Below are 23,199 nucleotides of genomic sequence, written 5' to 3'. Positions count from 1 at the left end.
TTCCTCACTTTTTTCCCTGAATGGTGATCGATTTATGTGTAACATTCTTGTCTGGTGAAATGCTTTTCAGTAATTGAAATTATGTACTATATGTACATACTTTTTAATGATGATAGATCAATTATAGAATGCTTTCAGTGTAAAATAGTGCTCATATGCATGTCTACAGTAAAACACTATTGTAGCAAATATGCTCAGAATGAATTAAGTCCCAACATTTATACGGAATAAATCGTTTGTTCCTGCATGGATTATTAAATTTCTTACTAATACCTTCTTGGGATATGTTATCATCCTTGTAAGATGATTCTCCTGATGATACACTATCCTCACAAATATAAGAAACACTTTCAAATTTATCTTTCTTTGATCTTTTCATCAGACTAGGGCCAGGAATCTAAGAGAACATATAAAAAATACCTTGTATTTTTAATAAGTTTTTCTAACAAATAGGACCTAGTTAGTTTAGAAATTTCATAATAAAAATAAGGATACTTGTAACGGTAATTGTATTACATATTTGAATCACTAATTAAAATTATTTTGGATTAATTGATAGTTACCTCGCTTTCTGAAAGGTCATCTTCAATTATGGTTCTCTTTAACCCTATAACAACAAATCATTTTTATGTTAAACTTTATCAACCATCTGCCTTAAATTCGATATAATCATACACATAGAATTATTTCAATTGCATTATTTACGATTAAATCTTTTAACTAAAAAGATCATATAACAGAATACAATAAGTATATAATAAGAGTTATTGTGTGGGGATGCATTATTTAGGAATATATAGTAAATGTAAATGAGAAGACCACATTCTACTAACCCTCCATTACTATATATACAAAACCTACGTTTTCTTTACCTGTACGAGATCTAAATCCAAAAAATATCAAGTTGTTGATTTGAACTGCTTACTTTCACTTTGGTTTCAAAGAAGTGAAGCGGAAGTAGTTATTGTCAAATTTACATAAGATTTCTGTTTAAAATTGTGTTATTTTAACGATATATCAGAAAGTACTCAATTAATTGACTTGAAAACTACCAGGCTTTGTCCTTTTACATGTACCATGCCAAATAGGTATACAAAGTTTGATAAATTTTCGTGCAAGGGTTTTCTTTAACTTGCTTCCAAGCTGAACACACATTCACACGCACAGCAGCGATGCTATATCCCTTCGCAACAAGTTTCGCGAGGGGATAATAACAAACATTCAAACACACATTAAGCTATTAACTCTAATAACTCACCGTAACGTTGTTCTGTCACGCTACTTTCGTTCTGGGTGATTGATAACTCTTACTCAGAAATTTCGATTGATAACTCGTATACAAAGTTGATGATGACATTGATTTAATGAAATAATAATTTGTAATAGTATTAATGGTTTGGAAAGGCACATGCATTTTTTATTTGTTATTTTACAGAAGTGTGCAATCTATGATTTTTAGTTTTAAACGAATTTTATCATAATGTATGCCCCCCTCCTTTATAATGGTGTAATTTTATTTAAGTTTTTGCATAAAGATTTGACCAAATAATATGACATTGCATTTGTTTTAATCTTTTACAATGAGGCATATTTGTGCAAAGGTTGAGGAAATTCTATTGGGAGTTTTTTTTTAAATTTACTAGAATATTGAAATGGAGTGCACATACACACACATACGAACACACACACGCATGGTAGCGATGCTATATCCCCTTTGCAACAAGTTGCGCGAGGGGATAACAGGGGGCCCATGGGCCACATCACTCACCTGAGCAACAATAGCCATAAAAAAAATCAGCATTATGTAGTCATATGTATAAGGAACTTAAATTCTAGCATATCTCTCCACAAACACAAAATCAAAAGTAACAAAATTATCGTAAGTGATTTAATTTTCAGGTGACCCCTATCGATCTGCATGTGCAGATAATGTATTCCTGTATTCCAAGGGCTTGTATGAATAGTAAAATCACTTTACTTGAAAATTTATCATACACTTGACTTCATAAAAGCATTTCAAGTCACATGCTAATCTTACCCCTGACAAGACTGTTTGAAGAAAAGCGGTAGGTGAGAAACCGTGAGCTAAAAAGCTGTATACTTTTGCGTGAAGCGGTAGAGTTAACATGAATGCATATACATTAATTTAAAAACTTTTCCTACAATAAATTGTAACCTTCAATGTAACCCACTCTTATCAGGGCTCTACATTAACTTTTTTTCCTTCTTGTCCATTTGGACAAGTGACCGAGACATTTACTTGTCCGAACTTCAATTTCACCTGCCTGAAAATTTTTCAATATTCACAATGAAATATTGTCAACTTGAAAACTACAGTTCTGTTTTACTAAAATAAAGTCATTAATTGATTATCCTAGCTATAATTAATAACCTGACTTTTTAAAGGGAAACCCAAAGTGTCATTCCTAAATGTAACATTAAACATGATTTGTCAGCTGTAGCTTTGTTATGGCAAATTACAAGACAATTTAAATTTATCATCAGGTTTAAAAATACATGTAACTGTTATATTGATTTCTCAGCTAAACATGGAAAGTCATCATAGTCTATTAATGATGAATGAAACCTAGAATAAATTACATTTCTTTCCATAATCCTTTGTCTTTGCCACCTTTTCTTCCTTAAGGTACCTCACTACACCCAGACTTATACTTTTTAAGACACTATGTCACAAGATGGCAATCTAAGTATTTTGTTAAACAGTTTTTATCGTTCGATTCGGTTGTATATCGTCGTAGCTCAGTGGCTAAAGTAATGGACTTCTGAACTACAGATCATGAGTTCGAATCCACCTGGAGCTTTTGTTCATGTTTACTGAATTAAATTTTTGAAAATGCAATTTTTCATCCAAAATTGCACATTTTTTGCCTGTTTGACTTAAATACTAATTCATATCCATTATGATATATATCATAATCAAGTAATTTTCTGCTGGTTTGAGAAAATATTCAAGGTGTAGTGAGCCACACCTCAACATGTGTGTTTGATACTTTGTGAGATCAATATTGATCAAAGTTGTTTGAAATTAGTGAATTTCAATCCCGATCAAGAGTTACTCAATTGCATTGCAATTTGATGTCGGGATCAAAATTCAAAGTAACTAACCGATAAACTTATAACGAGACTATGGATAAACTTAATTATCACAAAACTTTCTTTTCTTTTTTAAATGTTGCAGACTTTTTAAAATCAAAAATGCACTTGTCCATTCGGACAAGTGGCCAGCAATATTCACTTGTCCGTATATTTTTTTAACTGGTACCGGACAAGCGGACAAGCGTTAATGTCGAGCCCTGTACACCCAAAATATTAGGATTTTGATAAAAATTGAATCTACCTAACCTGAGGATGCTTCTTAACAACTTATATACTTTTCTGGCCAATTAGTTTTTGAGCAGAAGTTTTTCAAAGAATTTTTCTCTTTTCTTTCTTTTGTTAATGTGTGACCTTTTTGTAGCCCTACCCATCCCCACCCAAATGGTTCATGATGTGAATAAACTTGGCTCTACCCTACCTGAGGATACTTTCATAAAGTAACAGCCTTTCTGGCCAAATATGTTTGGAGGAGAAGGTTTTTTAAAATTATAATCAATTTTCCAATAATTTTTTATTATCTCCCCTTGAAAGAGGACATGGCCCTTCATTCAACAAATTTGAATCCCCTTTACCAAATCATGCTTTGTGTCAAGCTTATATTAGTTGAAGTTGGCCAAGTGATTCTGGAGAGGAAGTAAAAAATGTTAAATTTTAACTGAGCTAAATATCTATGTATTTAAGGTTCTCTGATTCTCAGCTTCAAAGTATTTTTTTTCATCATAATTTTTTTTTTTCTTTCAAACTTTATAAATGAAATAAAATGAAATTTTTAGATGGTATCCATGCATTTTACAAAGTTATTGCAAATTTGCTTACGATGGATATAATGGAATTAATAAACATATATAATGAAAAAAAGTACCATTGCATCAGTGGCTTGAACTCTTTGCTGTCTTGAATTTGATTAGTAGATCTCTGTGGATCCACTACGCCAAGCATGCAGTTGCGTGACTGATAGTAATACTAACACTAGAATACTAATCAAAACTGTCTGTATAAAAGTCAGATTTATGGCACGAAACACTGCTGAGGATCGGAGATCATTAACATTAAGTTTTCAAAACACTTCAACAAAAATCAAATTATACAATAGAAAACCTTTTAAATTACCTGATGAGGGGGTTTTGCTTTGCTTTTGTATTTTGTTGTCTGAAAAAAAAAAAGCCATGGAAAGAAAAAATATATCAAACCACATCTTGAGCGATTTACAAATTATCCATTTTTCAGACACAATACATGCATGTATACCTTAATCATTTATAAATGACAATTTTTTGTCAGTTAAATATAAATTTATAAATATCTGTAAATTAACATCTAGAACTTTACTTAAATTACACCAAAAAGGCTTACCAGTATCTGCAGCTAGCATTTTTAGTGTATTCATTATGCCTAGCCAAGCATCCTCTGTAAAAAATTGTTTTGCTTGGCATTGAACATCCTCATCTAAAACTAGATGTCTTCTCTGCTCCAACTCCTCTGGGTCAACAGTCACATGCTCCTCATCAATTTTGGTGTAGAAGTTTAGAACGTCCGGCAATGAAGTATCTGGTGCCATTAATTCAATAAATTCTGTAAAATACAATTAAAACATTTAAAAGATGTATGTCATTTGTGTAATTTCATATTATTACCCATACTTTCATTTTAAATACTGAAATCTGATTTATACACAGTTGATAATCCGTTCTATTACCCTCAGCGTTAGCAACACACTTGGCAACAGGTAACACAACAAATTGTTACATGCGCGTAAATTATGCGCGCACTGTTCGCTGTAGAATTCACGTCATTTCTGTGTAAAAAAGTAATAATTTTTCTAAAATTTAGACATTCAGTATAATAATTAAAATAAATAGTGCCTGTTTGGGAGTATAACAGTTGAAATTGACAGCCCCTCGAAAACCATTGGTTGATACAACAACAGTATCTCGACAAATGGAGAAAAATTAGCACTAATCTTTTAAAATCTCACATCAAACACACGCTACTTACATGCAAAAACTCCAATAAAATTCCTTAATTACTCTCCATACTAAACTTTTTTCTCTGCAACCACGTTGACTTCTGACAGGGCCAGCCATTTTGATGATTTCAAAAAAGACTGATTCTGATTGGACCGTAAGGAATATTAACCATAGAAATTGAGTTTAACATTAGCTATCACAATGGCCGGCCTTGTCAGAAGTTGATGTGGCTGCAAAATAAAAGTTCAGTTTGGAGAGTATTTAAGGAAATTTATCGGAATTGGAGGATGTAAGTAGAGTGCGTTTGATTTTTGAAATTTTAAAAGATTAGTGCAAATGTTTCTCCATTTGTCGAGATACTGTTGTTGTCATAGGCAAAAACCCATCCTGAGCCCTAGCTGGACCGGTAAATGTCCGAGTAAAAATAAACTGGCGACTTCGAGAGAATAATGACGTATATCTCCGCTATTTTAAGACCCATCAACATGAAATTCCGCATGATTGTATCTCAGACATCGCTTTTCTTAAAACTACATGCATATTGCAAATGTTATAAAAATTATTTGATTTTTTAGACTTTTGAAGCGAGCTGGTAGTTTTTTATCTGGGTCAGAGTTCGTCCCCTTTATTTATGGTGATACATTGAAATTAATGTTAAAACGTGCTTGGTCCCTGTGTATACAGGTAAACGTTGGGATCTTAAACTTGGGGGGGGGGGGGGGGACTTCCACAAAACTTTGGGATATCCGGGAATCAAGATATCCAAAGTGGTTTTTAAAAAAAATTCATTCCAAAGCTTCTGTATTTACATGTTTTTCAGTAACTCATGAATCTGAAATGTGTTACTACACCAGTTGCATGGTTTGGTATGCCTATTGATTCCTTTTTTGCACAGATTCATAAGTTTGATCATCTAGTGAACAATATGGTTCATTTCTTAACTGTGTTAAATTGCTCATTTAATTTTAAAAGGATTTTTAATAATCTTCAACTTTCATTAAATGAGTATTTAACACTTTTTATAACTTATATTTATAAGGCCTGTTTACAAATTGAATCAAATTTTGGATCTAATCATCATCTTGATAAAAATAGATGTCAATATATATTTACAATTTTGAATCATTTTAAAAATTAAGTGTCTTGAAAAACTTTGATGAAATTCTTCTGTGTCCAAGTCCTGGCTGCTATATTTTATCTAGTAGTGAACAAGAGCACAAAACTCACTAATGATACCCCTTAACTGAATATACAAAACATCATATTTTTCGAAAAATAGAATGATCCATTTTATAGGGTGATGGAGTCTACTTAAATTTAGCAAAATTTTTTTTTAAAAAGTGTAAATAGGTCCACTTTGAAGAATTGGTAGAAAAATGACCGCTAGTTTGAATCAATAAATGGTTAAAACCAAAATTCTGAAAAATACAGTAAGCAACATTTAATTTCAAGGATCAATTTAATAACGAAATACTTAGGAATCATTAGATTTCGCGGTGGCTCAATTTTCGTGGAATTCGTGGGCACTGCTAATCCACGAATTAACATCCTCAACGAATAAATAAATTAGGACTGTAAAGTCATATTTACTTTTGTAAGTATCCGAGATTACACGAAATTACATCCCTACTAACCTGTAAAATTGGCCCCCCCCGAATTTTAATGATTTGACAGTACACAAAAATTGGTATTCAACGAATATTGATGAAACCACAGTGTAGTGGAAATCTTTACATTGCGGAGATAGAAAAAATAGAAATAATGAAAGATAGGTCGCATCTGACCTTAGTTTTTAAAACTATTTCATCAATAAATGAAACATACCAGAAAGAACTTCGACTCCGACCTCTCTGGCACCTGACTTCTTTGAGCCTGAAATGGCTGAAAAATAAATACTTGAAATTTAATCCATATCATTAAAATCAAAACATCACTAATGTTCATGATATGATTTAATTCTATGCTCTATCAAAATAAATTATTGCCGGTTATCTGTAAATAGTGATAGTAGACTTCGTTTAATAGATGAATAACAAACTTACATGTACAATAGTTGCCTTCCAACTGATTAAGAAATTTCCCAACTTGTGTGATTGTTTTCATTGCCGGAGGGCACTGATAAACATTTTCGTTCATTTGTTTTGAATGTCCAAGATGTTTATAAAACATTTCTCTCTCATTTGGGGACACATCTAACAGAGCATATGAGGTTGCAACATAATGCCTCATATCAGTTGCACTTATGTTGCGCTCCAGTCCTGCTTTCCTGCATAAATTATTAACAGCAATCCACCCTGAGGCATGATTTTTTGAATGCTTTATGTTTGGAAATGCATATGTATTGTCCTCATTAATTTCTGCTCCTCTGCGTACTTCATAATCCGTTAATATTTTCATTGCTTGCCAACAGTCTTTTGGTATGAGAAGTGGCACTAGCTTGGTTACCTTTGAAGCATGTATGTAGGCAATTTTGTTTTCACATAGAAGCTTTTTCTCTATGTCATCTTCAACATGCTCCACCTTTGCTTGGTCTATCCAAACACCTTGAAGGGCATCTTCCCAATCTTTGACTGTCATTCTGCTTGGCTCGCCCCCTCTTCTGGCATTAAACAGGGTTAATCTGCAAACAACAGCATCTCGTAGCTGACTGTATTTTGAATAGTCAAAAGTCTCATACATATCTACGGAGAGACTGTCAATAATTTCCTTTGTGCAGTCTCTTAATTTCTCTATTTCCTTTTCACTTGGCAGTCTAACTGGTCTTCTTAAATCAGACTGTCTCTTTTTTACTACTGATTCTTCTGCACTAGCAAAAAAGGAAGGCCAAATCAGTTGTAAAACAGAGATGAATTTTGCCATTTCTTCTGCTTTTTCATCCTGTTTCATTAACAGGTAATTTGCTCTCATAACCTTGCAGACATCACTTATGAGATAACGCAGAGAAACTTTCAGGCCATTTTTCACTGCATTTGTATCTTTGTCTGTGGTAATAGAGCAAATGGCCTCTTGAATATAGAGAATGAAATCTCTATCAAACATTTGGCTGCAAGAATTCAATTCTATAGATGGGTTTTCCTTTGCAATAATTTGTTTAAACTCCAAAAATAGGCGAGCTAGGCGTCTTAGATTAGACATAAGAGATGACCTTTTTTCTGTTCTCTTCTCAGTGCCCTCAAAGTTTTGGAAGCATAGATATCCATATCTTTGGATCCAATCATCAGATCGAATGACAGCTGAAATTTCAGTTTCTTGGAAACGATTTAAAATCTCTTCTACATAAGAGTTTGAGAAGTTTGGCTGACTTAACAGTGTGATGTTAAATGTTGCAGGGTAGTCAGTAGTACCTTCTGCAGAAGAACATCGTTTCTTATGTCTGTTAATTATGTTCCTATGATAGAATCCTTTACAAAGGGAACACATTGCCAATGCACCCCTCCCTTGATTTCGCTCAACCAAAATCTTGCTGTAGTCTGGATTTTGTTCCTTAAGAAGATTTTTATTTGCTTTAAAAATTCCTTCTTTTTTCAACTTCTGAAATTCCCTGTTTCTTAGCTCCTTTGGTAACGCCAATGCTGCTTTAACACTTTCTTCCATCTTGTGTTTTCTTGTTATGTGGTCTGTGAGTCGAGAGGCCAGCATACCACAAAACGGACATGGTCTTTTTGGTTTGGATTTTTTCAATTTGGTTTGATCACCTTTAAATTTAAATAGCATAAAACAATTTAATTCTGGTTGCAATGCACTTTTTGATTGGCTAGAATATCTCTTATATCGAATAAAGAATGTTGATTATGATAATCTAAGGAGGTATATATTAACTTATACTTGGTATATATGTCCATTCATAAATTATGGAAAAAAATGAGCATGGTTTCATAAATATATGCAAAAACTTGAATAAATTGAATACAAAAAATCATACAATTTACTTTTAATTTTAAAAATCATTATTCATAAATTTTTAGTTCTAGTATATAAGCAGCCTTGGTTACTTGTCTGATGCATCTCAGATACAGTGTCAATTAGATGATAAAGATTTAAACATAGTGTTTCAGGTACAGAATTCCCCCTCCTTTTTTACTAAGAGAGTGTTAACATCAGTGCTTACTTTCGCATTTTAGACCTACAAACTCTTCTGAGAACATTGACTTTTAAAAACTTCTCTGAGAATGATGTGTAGTGAATGAAACATTATGGGGTACATTATAAGAAGTAACATAAATGAACAGTCCTATGGGCCACATTGCTCACCTGAGCAACAATAACCATAATGAAATCAGATTAAGTAGTCATATACAAAATATTTAGACAGTGTAATAGAATAGTTCCGGTATACAAAGATTTTTAAATTTTTCTCCAGATATTCTTATGTTAAACATTAAGCCCCATTTGTAACAGGGTGTTTTTATAGTCATATCACATATATAGTATTGCAGTTCTCAAGAAGATCTTAAACATTTGTTCATATATTTATAAACCTTCATCAAAAATTGTATAAAGGCCACAGTATAAGCAACTGAGAATCAACAAAATATCAAGATGCTCGCATATAGGAAGAAATCACTTGTCTTATAGCATTTGAGTTTTATGGAATAATTTCAACTTTTTCCCTTTGTAAGAATTGGAAGTCCTTCCTTACCTCAGAAAATCACGATTTTGTTAAATTTGATTCTTCACAATCAGTGGATACTTTCATAAAAATTACAGTGATTCATTTGTTAGAAGAGGATTTTAAAAGATTTTTCTCTATAGAAATTCCAATGTACATGTAAGAATTCAATCTAACCCCCCCCCCCCCAACATTGTGTACACTACTAGAGGATGCTTCCACACAAGTTACAGCTTTATTGGCTAGTTGGATTTTTATATATATTCTAAGTAAAAATTTGAGCCCCCCCCCCCCTTTGTGGCCCCACCCTACCCACAGAAATCATGATTTCTACACTACCCAAGGATGCTTCCACACAAGTTACAGCTTTATCAGTCTAATGGTACTTGAGTAATTGAGAAAAGATTTTAAAATATTTCCCCCTATATATTCAAATGAAAAAAAATTGACCTCCCTTCACTCTCACTGTGACCCCACCTCACCACTAGGGGTCTTGATTTTAACTTACTTGAATCTACACAACCTGAGGATGCTTCCATACAAGTGACAGCTTTTCTGGCCAACTGGTTATTGAAAAGAAGATTTTTCTCTATACATTTCTATGTAAAAATTTGACCTTCCATTGTGGCCCCACCCTACCCCAAATGATCATGATTTGAACAAACTTAACACTTCACTCCTAAGGTTAGTTCCATTAAAGTGTCAGCTTTTCTGTCCAAACAGGTTTTGAGAAGAAGATTTTAGAAAGATACCAACAGTTTTTCAATTAATTCTTTATTATCTCCCTTTTAAAAAAGGTGTGGGCCTTCATTTTAACAAACTTCACTTCAACCAATATTATTAATGTTTTGTGCTTGGTTGAAATTGACCCAGTGGTTCTGAATAAGAAAATTGAAAATGGAAAAAGTTTATGGATTGATGAACAGACAGACAGACAGATGAATGGACAGACAGACGACAGACAAATGTGATCAGAAAAGCTCACTTGAGCTTTCAGCTCTGGTGAGCTAAAAAAAGCTTAGTAGCATTTTTACAATTATTTTGTCGATGTTCGGAATATGACAGTTTCCTATATACAGTCGCACCTGTTGTTACGGCCACCTTAAATCAGCGGCAACTTGCCATTAATGGCAAGTTTCAATCCCGCCCATTTAGTATTTCACGATATTTTAACTAATTTAAGCGGCCACCTGACTAACGCGGCCAGCAGCCAGTGTTTTTAGGTCCCATAGTTTCAACATGCCTGTTTTCAACGGCCATTTTGTCTGTTTTGTCACATGACTTCTGACTCCGACATGTGACCCCTTAACAAAAGAAGCCAAACTTCGACACCTGATAATGAATTTATGACAAATAATTGAGTGTGTAATTTGATCATGAAGTCTGCGGGGATTTAATGAGATAATTGATTACAACACCTGTTTATATATCTACATTTATTTATATACTTCATTACAAAGGTATTGATTGGCCAGTCTTGCGCTTAACAGCTTAACATGTACAACAATTTGATGACAATATGCATATTTTTTTCTAAAAAATGTCTTTGAGAGAATTAAAAGGGTGCTTATTATACATCCCAGTGGAATTTTGACACTTTGTTTTAAGAGGTAAAACATTGCATGGCTATCGTAGCTAACTACATAGCCTTTGTACGGAAACTACATACCTGCTGGATTTTGATGATCTGCCGTTGGTTCATCCTCAGCTGCAAGATTCTTATCACTGCTTAAGGAAGACAAATTCCTGCCAAGATCTGCCTGCAATTGTAATTTTTTAATCAAGTGAAAAAGTTTGAGATCATTTGAGCTTTTAAAATTTGGTATGTCATATTCACAAAATATTCTAGTTTAATAAGCTAACACAAGTGTCATATAGTCTGTTTCTTATAAAATTTACAACATTTTATGTAATGAAACAAATTAACATGATGATTAAGAATGAATGGCCAAAAGACCAAGCCACTGACCCCAAGGCACCAATTTACAACTCCCCTAAAATGACCCCCCCCCCCCAAAAAAAAAACCAAAAAAAAACCACACACATTTTGCTGTATTCTTTATTTGTATTTGATTAACGATCTCTGATGCTCGGCCATTATTAACTCTAAATTATCTACATTTATGGCTGAGCATCAGAGATCATATCTTTTTTAATTCATACCGTAAATCTGCCTTTTATATAGACAAATAAAATTATTCTTTTGATGTTAATATTACGATCAATTATTCAACACAAGAGGCCGATGGGCCACATCGCTCACCTGAAGAACAATACGTATTTTAAAAAAATCAGTTCAATGGAGTCATAATACAAACTATCAGGACAATGTAGGATAATACATGTAGATCCTGTATAAATAAAAATCAATTTTCCCCCTGGATATTCTTAAAATTATCAAAAAGATTTTTAACAATTGTTTATGTATGTGATATAAACCTACATCAAACTCTGAACCCCTTGTAAGGCCCAAGGATCATTCAGAGGCCAAAGTCTAAACAATTTTAAAGAATCACCTGGCAGATTAGTTTCTGAGAAAAAAATTTATAGGTTTACTCTATATATTTCTATGTAAAACTTCGATCCCCCCCCCCCCCAAATTTCACAACTCAACTTTTTTGGCTGAGTAGTTTCTGAGCTTTTGAAAGATTTACTCTATATTTTCCTTAGTTTCTGAGCTTTTGAAAGATTTACTCTATATTTTCCTTAGTTTCTGAGCTTTTGAAAGATTTACTCTATATTTTCCTATGTAAAAATCTTATCCCCCATTGTGGCCCCAACCTGACCCCAGGGTCATGAATTTCATTACTTTGAACCTACACTACCTGTTGAACCGATATCGAATTTACATTGTTAACATTGCCGATATTTTATTTGCCATTTACATAGTCGACATGATGTTGACTTGATGTCGATCAACATTGCAATGTCCAATCGGTGTTGTTCAACATTGCAATATCAACAATGTCAACGATGTAAACAGAAAAAAAGGCACACGATGTAGACACGATGTCGACGATGTAAACAGGATATTAGAGGGACCATGTAGTCACGATGTTGACTCAATGTCGATCAACATTGGAATGTCGAATCGATGTTGATCAACATTGCGATATCAACAATGTCGACGATGTAAACAGGATATATAAGAAGTACCATGTAGACACGATGTTGACTCGATGTCGATCAACATTGCGATGTCGACTCGATGTTGGTCAACGTTGCGATATTGACAATGTCGACGATGTAAATATGATATTAGAGATACGATGTAGACAGAGTGTTGATTCGATGTTGATCAACATTGCGATGTCGATATGTAAACAGGAAAGAAGGAACATGATGTAGACACGATGTCGACTCAATGTTGGTCAACATTCGATATCGACAATGTCGACGATGTAAACAGGATACGATGTAGACAATGTCTACACGATGTTGATCAACATTGCGTTGTCGACTGTGTAAACAGGAGGTAAGATGTAGACACGAAGTCTACAGGATGTTGATCATCACTGCAATGTCGAAGGTGTAAACAGAAGAGAAGGCATACGATGTAAACACGATATCGACTCGATGTCGATCAACATTGCGATATCGATGATGTAAACAGGATATAAGAGGTACGATGTAGACACGATGTTGACCCGATATCGATCAACATTGCAATGTCGACGATGTAATCAGGAAACAAGACACACGATGTGGACACAATGTCGACTCGATGTTGGTCAACATTGCGATATCGAAAATGTACACAGGATATATATGGTACGCTGCAAATGCAAATTTAAAAATTATGCTAATATGATATTAACACAATGTCTACTCGGTATTGGCCAACATTGCGATGTCGACAATATTGATAAAACATCGTGCATTGGACACACCTTGGGTGCCTAAGGGAAGATGTCGAAAATGTGAAAAGTTTACGGACAAAAGAACAGATGGACAACAGATAAAATGTGATCAGAAAAGCTCACTTAAGCTTTCAGCTCAGGTGTGCTAAAAATTATTGGCTTAGTGTATCCATGGACATCTACTACATCAAGGGGTTTGAGCAACCAATGCATTACGGTACAACCATTTTTCTTTACTAAAAAAACTATTTCTTTTTTAGCAAGAGATCGAAATTTTACGAACATTGAAACATGTCATGCATATTTACGCCTTGACAATTTCAGTTCTTAATTGATTCTTATCTAATGATATACAGCATTACATATATTTCTCATTATTAAGGTGTTGTAAGAGTGCATTAGAATAAGGACTGATGTATTTGCTTCGACATCAACTGTGCAAATAAACGCTACAGAATTATTGCTGTAACTATACATATACATATCATTAGGGATGTCAACGAGTACCCGGTTAATCGGGTACTCGATCGACCGTCCGAGTATCGAATACTAAAATTGTTACTCGGTTACTCGGATGTATATTTTTTAATATTTCTAAGTTTATTTAATAATGCATTAAAACATCGGTTTTAAAACTTAAAATGTCCATTGCACTTGTACATACAGTAATTAGGATTTCTTACGCCTCTAAATATGCTAAATGACCGTTATCGCCTGTGACAGTGTTTATATAGTAATTATCGTGACCAAGCACCTGTTACCTAGCTTTTCTCACCTTTGGCTGTCTTCTACCCTTATTTTTGGCTTATTTTAATGATTTGTTTTCACTGAACATCGTTGATATAGTCTATTATAAAATTAGATAGCACACAGTAGAGAAATTGAACAGACCTAAAATGCCGCCACCGACTTCAAAGGTCTGGAAATACGAAGTGCTCATAATTCTTACAACAGAAACACACTTACGGGGAAACCTCCCATTAGATCATGTGGTTTTATTTCTACAAAAGTGACCAAGGTTTTACAGTTATCAATGTACTTGTTCATATTTATTTACACTTTTACCGAGTACCTAGGTACTCGATCGGAAAAACGTCCGAGTACTAAAAATTGACCGAATTGACATCCCTACATATTATTATACAAATATTGACTGGGGTTGAGGACAACATTGATTATATTAGCCCCTGAGGGATAAATATTGCCCGACGCGAAGTGAAGGGCAATATTTTTGTCCCAAGGGGGCTAATATAATCAATGTTACCCGAAAAACAGTCAACATCTGTTTTGTTATATGAAGAAACAAACCAAAATTGAAGAAAGTAAAAGATCACCGTAATTTTCTCAGTTCAACAAAGAATTCACGAATTCAATTTTGTGCAAAGTTCATTTCCAAAATATCCTCAGCATCAAACGGTCACTTGTGATATTCCGCCGTCCGTAAGAATTAACATACAAATGTTCTACCTGATTTTACTTCACAGTAATTCGCAAATTCTTATATCCGATCAGGTATAACTCAGGTAAAACCGTGCATCCTCGCAATACAGATCTCACCTTGTCCACACCGTCGCAGTACTGTGAAACCAGTCCCAGGTGAACTCTTCTTGTTTTTAACGCGAGTTACCTCCCCCAATTTCTTCTCTTATGGGAAATATGATTGAGAGAATTAATGAATATTCCTTTATTTTATAAAAGGAGTTGATTGTTACAATTAATTATTATTACCGTATTTTCCAGACGACTTGTCGATGCGGATGACTCGTCGAATTGCTCATTTCTAACCAAAATTTTAACAAAATCCTACGATACGTCGATTCAGACGACACGTCGAACTTATCGCTTCAAAATGGTGTATAAAACTGCAGTAACATTATCAGTGTATGATGCCACGATGTCCCCGATATTGCTACCAATTATTATTAATGATTAACATTTAAGCAATTACTCTTTATACTTATGCATCATATTTTCAAATACTGACAACATCTACAAAGTCGCTTGCATTGTAAACAATTCCCGATATCGCGTGTTATGCAAAATTAAACTTACTTTGACAAAAATATTTTATTCCCATGCATTAAAATAATCATCCACTCTGACCATCGCCAGTGTATTCACCATTACGTAACCAGCCACCTGTTGACTTGGTGCGTGGTCAATGTTTGTTTAACAATTTCCGGTGTCAGAGGCATGCACCTGTCTCGTGTCGGACTTCAAAGGGGGATCTCAAGTGCAGAAAGCTTAGCAATTACTATGATTTGATGAAACTTGTTTACTTTGTATCCAGTAATACAGTTAAACGCTATTATTTTAAAGAGACACTGTTAGAATAGATCGATCATTTGTACGACTTGATAATGACGATATACGACATACATACGTTTCCTAAATTTTTTAATTTAACAATAATCAAAGAATTGGACAATAATTAATTAATGAACTATAATCACTCTTATAACGGTACTCTTTATGTACACAGTGAGTGAAATTGCCGTATATATGTCAGCCTTAGCAAGATTATTAACACAACCGGGATCAGTCTACCGTATAAACAATAGAGTTGATAATTGCCGATCAAGTATTTTAAGATTGATTTGGAACATAAAATATTTCTTACTTATACTTTCCACTAACAACTCTTTACTAATAAAATAATAAAACTTTAAAACATTCCCCGGACCTACTGCAATATATTTTTCCATCAAAGTTTGGTTTCAATTTTACTGCGCAATATTATCTTCCCACTATAGTGATATATGGAATCATGTGACAATGTGTTTATAAAAACCGAACGGTAAAACTTTTAATTGATTAAAAAAATACACCAATAACTAGTGTTATTAATATGTATTTTAGTGTTAACAGATGAGTGAAAATGATAATAATTAAAGATGAACATTGATTTCAACAACGTAATTTTCAATAACACAGCCAGCTCAAGATGATTAAAACCAAGATTTTCAATATTTTTTTTTTTCACAATTTTCTGACCTCAAGCCTTAGACAAGTCGATCAAGACGATAAGTCGAGTGCTCTGCTTCAGAGAAAAAAAATACCGACTTATCGTCGGGAAAATACGGTACTTTAAAAAGTGGGAGAAATAAAAGGAACCTGTAATTATGCTAATACAGAATTTTTTATACTCGATAGCGTTACATATAAATTAATTTTGGCACATTCATCGCTGACAATTCTTGGTTATCAGTTAATTTGATTAATTATATAATAAACATTTCATCAAAATATCTTTTTTGGCCTCCAGAATGGGGATACTAATTAGCATTTCATTTACAATCTTTCATAATTAATTCTTACTTATAAAACATACCTTACACCTGGCCATTTCGAAATACGTTTAAAGAATTGATTTAATGAATAACAAAGTACATGTAGATATAAAATGTTTTAAAGTGCACTCGCTTATCACCGCTGCAACCCGAGTTCAATCCCCATGATCGACATTAGTTGCATGGATTTGCTGCAGGTTGCCCGCTTGTACACGTGGGTTTTCTCCAGGCACTCTGGCTTTCTCCCACATCATTGACCCCCTTGCGCTGACATCAGTGCCAACGAAAAATATTAATATAAGTTGTATAACTTGTTTATCAATCGTTTTTAAATAAAATAGGTTCAATCAGTTTAAGAAAATGCTAATGATAAAATCGTTTGTATATGTGGTATACTAGTATTATTAATTCCTTTAGCCATGTTAAAATTAAGAAAGTTTTATTTTTCAAAATTCTTAGAATTTTATATATTTTGATTTTGGAGAGAGAGAGAGACAGAGAGACAGAGAGAGGTGTGTCTCAACATTCGCTAAGATTTCTCACGGCAAGTGTTATGTAATAGTTATACACAGGGATAGCTTTTCAATAAATTGTGCTGTACTTCTGATTTTCTATATATCTGTCTAAATCATGCATTATTTTATCTTCATGTGGTAAAGATAAAAATCGTGTATGATCATGGACTTTTATATATACGTCCCTGGTATGATATATATTTCTGAAAACGCCTGTTACGTATGTGCATTTCATTTAGAATGCCGTTAATGTCTACATGTTCTACTTTAGCAGTTCACATAAAATATAATTTATTTGAAATAAGAGAGAGAGAGAGAGAGAGAGAGAGAGAGAGAGAGAATGTCTCAACATTCGATAAGATTTCTCACGGCACGTGGTCAGAGCACGGTTGCTGTCACAGACAGGAAGTGTTATGTAATAGTTACACACCCCTAAACATACGGATGACTGATTTTCAATGTGCCTGTTTGAAGTATGCATTATTTTGTGTTCGAATATAGGCAGTCTACCTAAAGCGCATACGATATATATTGTCGCCTTCATATATATATATAATAGGTGACACTTGTCCTGCAAGGTGATAATTGTTCCATAATTGACGATACCGTTGCCTAAACTATAATTAACACCGACCCTCTTAAGATAATTTACATAAAATCTTATTTTTTATAATGAGAGAGAGAGAGAGAGAGGGGGGCCCGAAAGTATTTAATGAGTTAAATAAGAGTCAGATTGTGGGGAAAACATAAAAGTTGAGTCGATGCCTATGATCGCGACCTTATAATAGTACATCGCGGAATATTTGTCTTCTATAAATCTGTGGCATATTTTCAACTCATCATATGCAAAAAAATAAAACTTTTAAACTAATTTTCAAGTACACGTATATCACGGTATATGCATGATTTGCGTAATAAATTGGTATGTTTGGGACTCTTACACAATATTAACAAATGCAGCAATAGTTTTTTAGAAGTTTTTGTTAAAAACAATTCAAAAAAAATAATGAATTTTTCTTCTAATAATATTTATATCTAAATTCTAACAATAATTAAAACAGCGGTTTTTTTCTTCTTTTCGGTTTAATCAATGATACAGAAACACACACCTGTTACAGTGTCTTACACCATCGCGGTAAAATCGTGGCCCCGCGGAAAGGATTAAAACACCATCACGATGTCGCGGGAAAATACGGGATCCGCGCTGGCTGTAGTGTATCATTTTTGGTTTTCATATATACACAGATCCAAAAGCCATGAGACTAACAAACAAAGTAGAAGATATATTCACAAATCAAAAACAGGTTGTATAATGATTGGTTCCTGTAACAGCTAAGTGTCCGCCAAAAGGTATGAAATTCAGCCTTTCAGGTACATCTGTTAAAGGGACTTGGACACGATTTGACTTAAAATTTTCAAATTTTATTTTTCCATTTTCAATGTTTATATATATACTGAAAAATATAAAAGTTTATAATGCCATGATAAAAATTTGAAACTCAAATATCAATTTATAAACAAGATACAGAGTTTATAATTCTTTGTTTGTAAACAAAGCTCGAATATTGTCATTTTTTAGATATTCGTTGTATTGGTGTAAATTTCAATCAAATGTAACTTTCTTTTGTTGATAATATTATTTAAGAAGATATTTAATAAATTAGTTTAAATTGTTTTTTTACATGCCATTTTGTTTAAGAAATGGTAATTCTTTACATTACATTTTTTGTAAACAACTATAAGACTCGAGCTTTGTTTACATAACAATCAATTCTTACCTCTTTATCTCGCTTGTAACTTGATTTTAACATTTAATATATTGGTCAATCATTTAAAATGCACCAATAAACCATATTATACATAAAAAATAAAAATTTTGATCTCAAATCGTGTCCAAGTCCCTTTAAAGCGTCCAAACATACTTATCTCTGAGTTAAATATTCAAATACAATTAATACTAATTAAAAGGAAAAAGAAGACAATAACAACTGCTGTGTATAGAAACCACAATGAAAGGTTCTGCTGTATTTCTGATTAGCATTCATAAATGTTTATCTTATGATAGTTGCAGAATTGTAGCTTCTCGGATAATTGGTCAACCCAGTTTTTCCATGAAGCTAAAGTTCTGTAGCTTATCTCATGAGTGATTTTTTGTCAGATGATTTTTTTGGTTTTTTTATTGCTACAGTTATAGTTGAAGTATACAAATCATTCATGTCACTGTTGATATCGGGTTATCGTTTACTACTGACAACACATAAATACATGTTTTTGGGCACCTATGACATTTAGATTAGATCGTCACTCAGTTAAGCATCACGTTTGTTTAAAAAAAATATTTTGAGTTATGCTAATTTATCAATTACTTAATAAAGATCTTTAGTATTTAAGTAAATTGATGAATATTACATTAAAAAAAGTTACTGAAATTAACTTTGAAGCCCCAAAATTTTACTTGTTCCACACAACTTAGGTCCACATTCTTTGAAAAGTGCATGCATGTATATTTCAACCTTCAGTCATAATTCACTTATAAATTTTTAAACATCCCACTTTTATCTTAAAAAAATTATTGATTATGCAAAACTTTATTTAGGCTAAGCAGAAATTCCCTCACTACGTTGTAACTGATGTTTGGACATGGAACTGAAACACAAGACATAAGAGAATACACCGGTTACGTCGTGATATTTAGACGCGTGGATTGACGTTGTTTTTAATGAGATAATGGAGGTTTTTGCCTAGAGCATCACACTTTATCTAAATCTTGCTAGCATGGCTAGCAGAGCGATAATTGAACTTTATTACTGCAAAGCCTTGTGTATGGTACACACTCCTAATTTCTCTCTCTCTCTCTCTCTCTCTCTCTCTCTCTCTCTCTCTCTCTCTCTCTCTCTCTCTCTCTCTCAAAATTGGACATACCCTTCCTGCCCCCTCCTTCTCTACTCTTTGACCAACAGTGTTAATAACATTGCCTTAACTTACCAATGCTTCTAAATTATCTTCAAAAATTGAAGCCCTTGCATTTTCAAAAAATTACTGTTAACCAACTTTTATTCGTGTGCGAGAAATTTTAGCTAGGTTCATGAGGGCCTCGTCCTTGTGAATATTTTCGCTGTGAACCAGTTGTTATCGTTTTGTAGTTATAACAAGACAGGCCTTGTTAAGGCTTGGTCATAAACATTAGTCATCACAAACCAGTTTATTGGAAGTAAATCACGAAATAAAGTCGTCGCAAATAAAAGTGGGTTTACATTTTTTTATTCATTTCTATAACAAACTGTTATTCAGACTTTCGTCATTTAGCCTGTAGTTTTGAGAGAACTATGAATGTATGTAAATCACAATTTAACTTACCTTGGTGCTCTCTTTCTTTGCATGACAAGTTGTTCTGTGCTTAAAAAACAAGGCTACATCACTATAAATGCCTTTGCATCTTCCACATCTCAAAAGATCATGTCCTCCTTGAAATAAAATTCAAAGGTTTCAAAAAACTCATATCATCCATAAAATGTAAAGAAAAAACTTATTGCAGCATTCATAAGTTATTACCTTGTATAATCTCCTGTTCTTGTGACTCTTCTTCTACATCTTCTTCCGGCAATCCTTGTATAACCTCCTGTTCTTGTGACTCTTCCTCAACGTCTTCTTCTGGCAATCCTTGTATAACCTCCTGTTCTTGTGACTCTTCTTCTACATCTACTTCCGGCAATCCTTGTATAACCTCCTGTTCTTGTGACTCTTCTTCTACATCTTCTTCCGGCAATCCTTGTATAACCTCCTGTTCTTGTGACTCTTCCTCAACGTCTTCTTCTGGCAATCCTTGTATAACCTCCTGTTCTTGTGACTCTTCCTCAACGTCTTCTTCTGGCAATCCTTGTATAACCTCCTGTTCTTGTGACTCTTCCTCAACGTCTTCTTCTGGCAATCCTTGTATAACCTCCTGTTCTTGTGACTCTTCCTCAACGTCTTCTTCTGGCAATCTTTGTATAACCTCCTGTTCTTGTGACTCTTCCTCAACGTCTTCTTCTCGCAATCCTTGTATAACCTCCTGTTCTTGTGACTCTTCCTCAATGTCTTCTTCCGGCAATCCTTGTATAACCTCCTGTTCTTGTGACTCTTTCTCTACATCTTCTTCTGCCAATTCTTGTATAATCTCTACTTCTTGTGATTCGTCTTTAATATCTTCTTCCAGCAAGCCACCTTGCTGCTTGACTAAATCTTAAAGGATGAAAAAAGAAGTCATTGAGTTTTTATATTTGAACTCATGAAGTGGTTTAAATAAATGACTAAAGTTTACACTTGGTTATACTGTAAGATAAATTACAGACCCTAAAACGTACTCGTACACTACACATTTGCTGCAAGCTTTTGAAAGATTTACATATTTAATTAAATGGCCAAATGACAGTTTACCCTGATCACTCTGTTTTCAAATTAAATAAGAGGCTCTTAGGCTTTGATGGTCACCTGAGTACCATCTCCCTTAAATGGACCTGTCTCATGTTTCAGTTTTGAGTCTTAAACCCGAGTCTCCTCAAACAAGTATCTCCTGCTTTTATTATTGGAAATCTGCAAACACCAATTCATAAATTAGCGGGAGAGGCTTTTGCTAGGGGGCCGAAAATTTTAAACTTTTTTATTTTTAATCTGCAGGCCTTTAATGGTCAATACTTAATGATATTCACAGTTTCGTTTAAAATGCACACAAACTTAATGCACAGGAAATTAGATTTCCTCAACAAAAACACATACAGAGGGTTCCACCTAATCTGATAGTCAGGCCAGCATTTTTTTATTTTTAGATTTACGAAATATTTTTCAAATTTGGGTAGGAGGAGGGAAAAAAATAAAAATAAAATTGAAAAATTTGTCCGTCGAGAAAAAATAAATAAAAATAAAACAATTTTTCAACAATATTTTTTTAATTTTTAAAATAAGAACACATGTCCAGGAGCTGCCATTTTTTAAATATATAAGTAATTTTGGTTGTTGATGATGTTCTTATCATAACATATTTTATCCATGGGCACTGAAAATTTGTGTTAATATATTGTATATGCATGTATAAAAACGAAGGTTTTTTTTTTTTATATATATATACAAGTACATACTGTACATATACATTAAAACCACAAAAATTAAGGGAGTTTTCACTTCTTCCTTGCAGAAAAATAGGAAGAAGTTTGAGAAATCATTTATTTGATTAAGTTAACAATGCTATTCACAAATTCAAAATTTAAAATATTGTTACTGAAAATAAATTGGATTAGAAGCATGTCCATAAATGTCAGTAAAAAATCGAACAATTTTTTTTATTTAAAAAAGACGAACTAATTTTTAAAATTTTATTTATTTATGTAATTATACCTTTAATAAAGGAAATGTTTCGTTATTTTGTTAGCTTAATGACAAATAAAATCATTCTCTTTCCTTTAGTCATAAGACTCCTGTGTTCAGTGTGTTTAGGGTTATTAGTCCAACCCTATGACCCACTTACAACCATTATGTAGAGGATCGATTTCCAAACGGTTAAATTATGATTATTTTAGAATTTATTTTGCAAAAATGTTTTTTAAATAAGTAACTTATCATTTTCTTGCCAATGAGTTTTTTTTTTAAATTTACGGAATTGTGATAGAAAAAGACTTCAACTTCTCTTTCTTGAGGAAATTCTGGCTAAGTTGCCGATCACAAAACTTAAAAGGGTCGTAAATTGTAGGGTTGGACGAAAGCAAACAGAAGTAGACCCAATGGTGTTTTTTTTGGTGACTTCTAGTGCCTGTGACTTGATCGGAAAGAACTTGGTCTTTTTAATTATTAAATCAATGCATGAACAAC

At 33.3% G+C, this 23,199-nt stretch overlaps 1 protein-coding gene across 1 annotated transcript in view; it reads right to left on the bottom strand.

Annotated features, from left to right (window-relative positions):
- The window catches only part of LOC105334630 (uncharacterized), a 52,858-nt gene that overhangs the window by 7,730 nt on the left and 21,929 nt on the right, over positions 1-23,199 (bottom strand). Inside the window, exons 6-14 of the mRNA XM_066074363.1 lie at positions 20,911-21,579; positions 20,716-20,822; positions 11,363-11,453; positions 7,127-8,779; positions 6,909-6,965; positions 4,471-4,689; positions 4,228-4,266; positions 564-607; positions 274-397 (exon numbers count right to left, since the gene is read on the bottom strand). Coding sequence (XP_065930435.1) covers positions 274-397; positions 564-607; positions 4,228-4,266; positions 4,471-4,689; positions 6,909-6,965; positions 7,127-8,779; positions 11,363-11,453; positions 20,716-20,822; positions 20,911-21,579 — 3,003 coding nt within the window. The remainder of the gene's footprint in view (positions 1-273; positions 398-563; positions 608-4,227; positions 4,267-4,470; positions 4,690-6,908; positions 6,966-7,126; positions 8,780-11,362; positions 11,454-20,715; positions 20,823-20,910; positions 21,580-23,199) is intronic.

This window comes from Magallana gigas, chromosome 2 (genome assembly GCF_963853765.1).
Source record: "Magallana gigas chromosome 2, xbMagGiga1.1, whole genome shotgun sequence".
In the NCBI taxonomy this organism is placed as follows: domain Eukaryota; kingdom Metazoa; phylum Mollusca; class Bivalvia; order Ostreida; family Ostreidae; genus Magallana; species Magallana gigas.
Note: the sequence above shows the minus strand (reverse complement) of the source record. Positions and strands in the feature narration are given on the sequence as shown.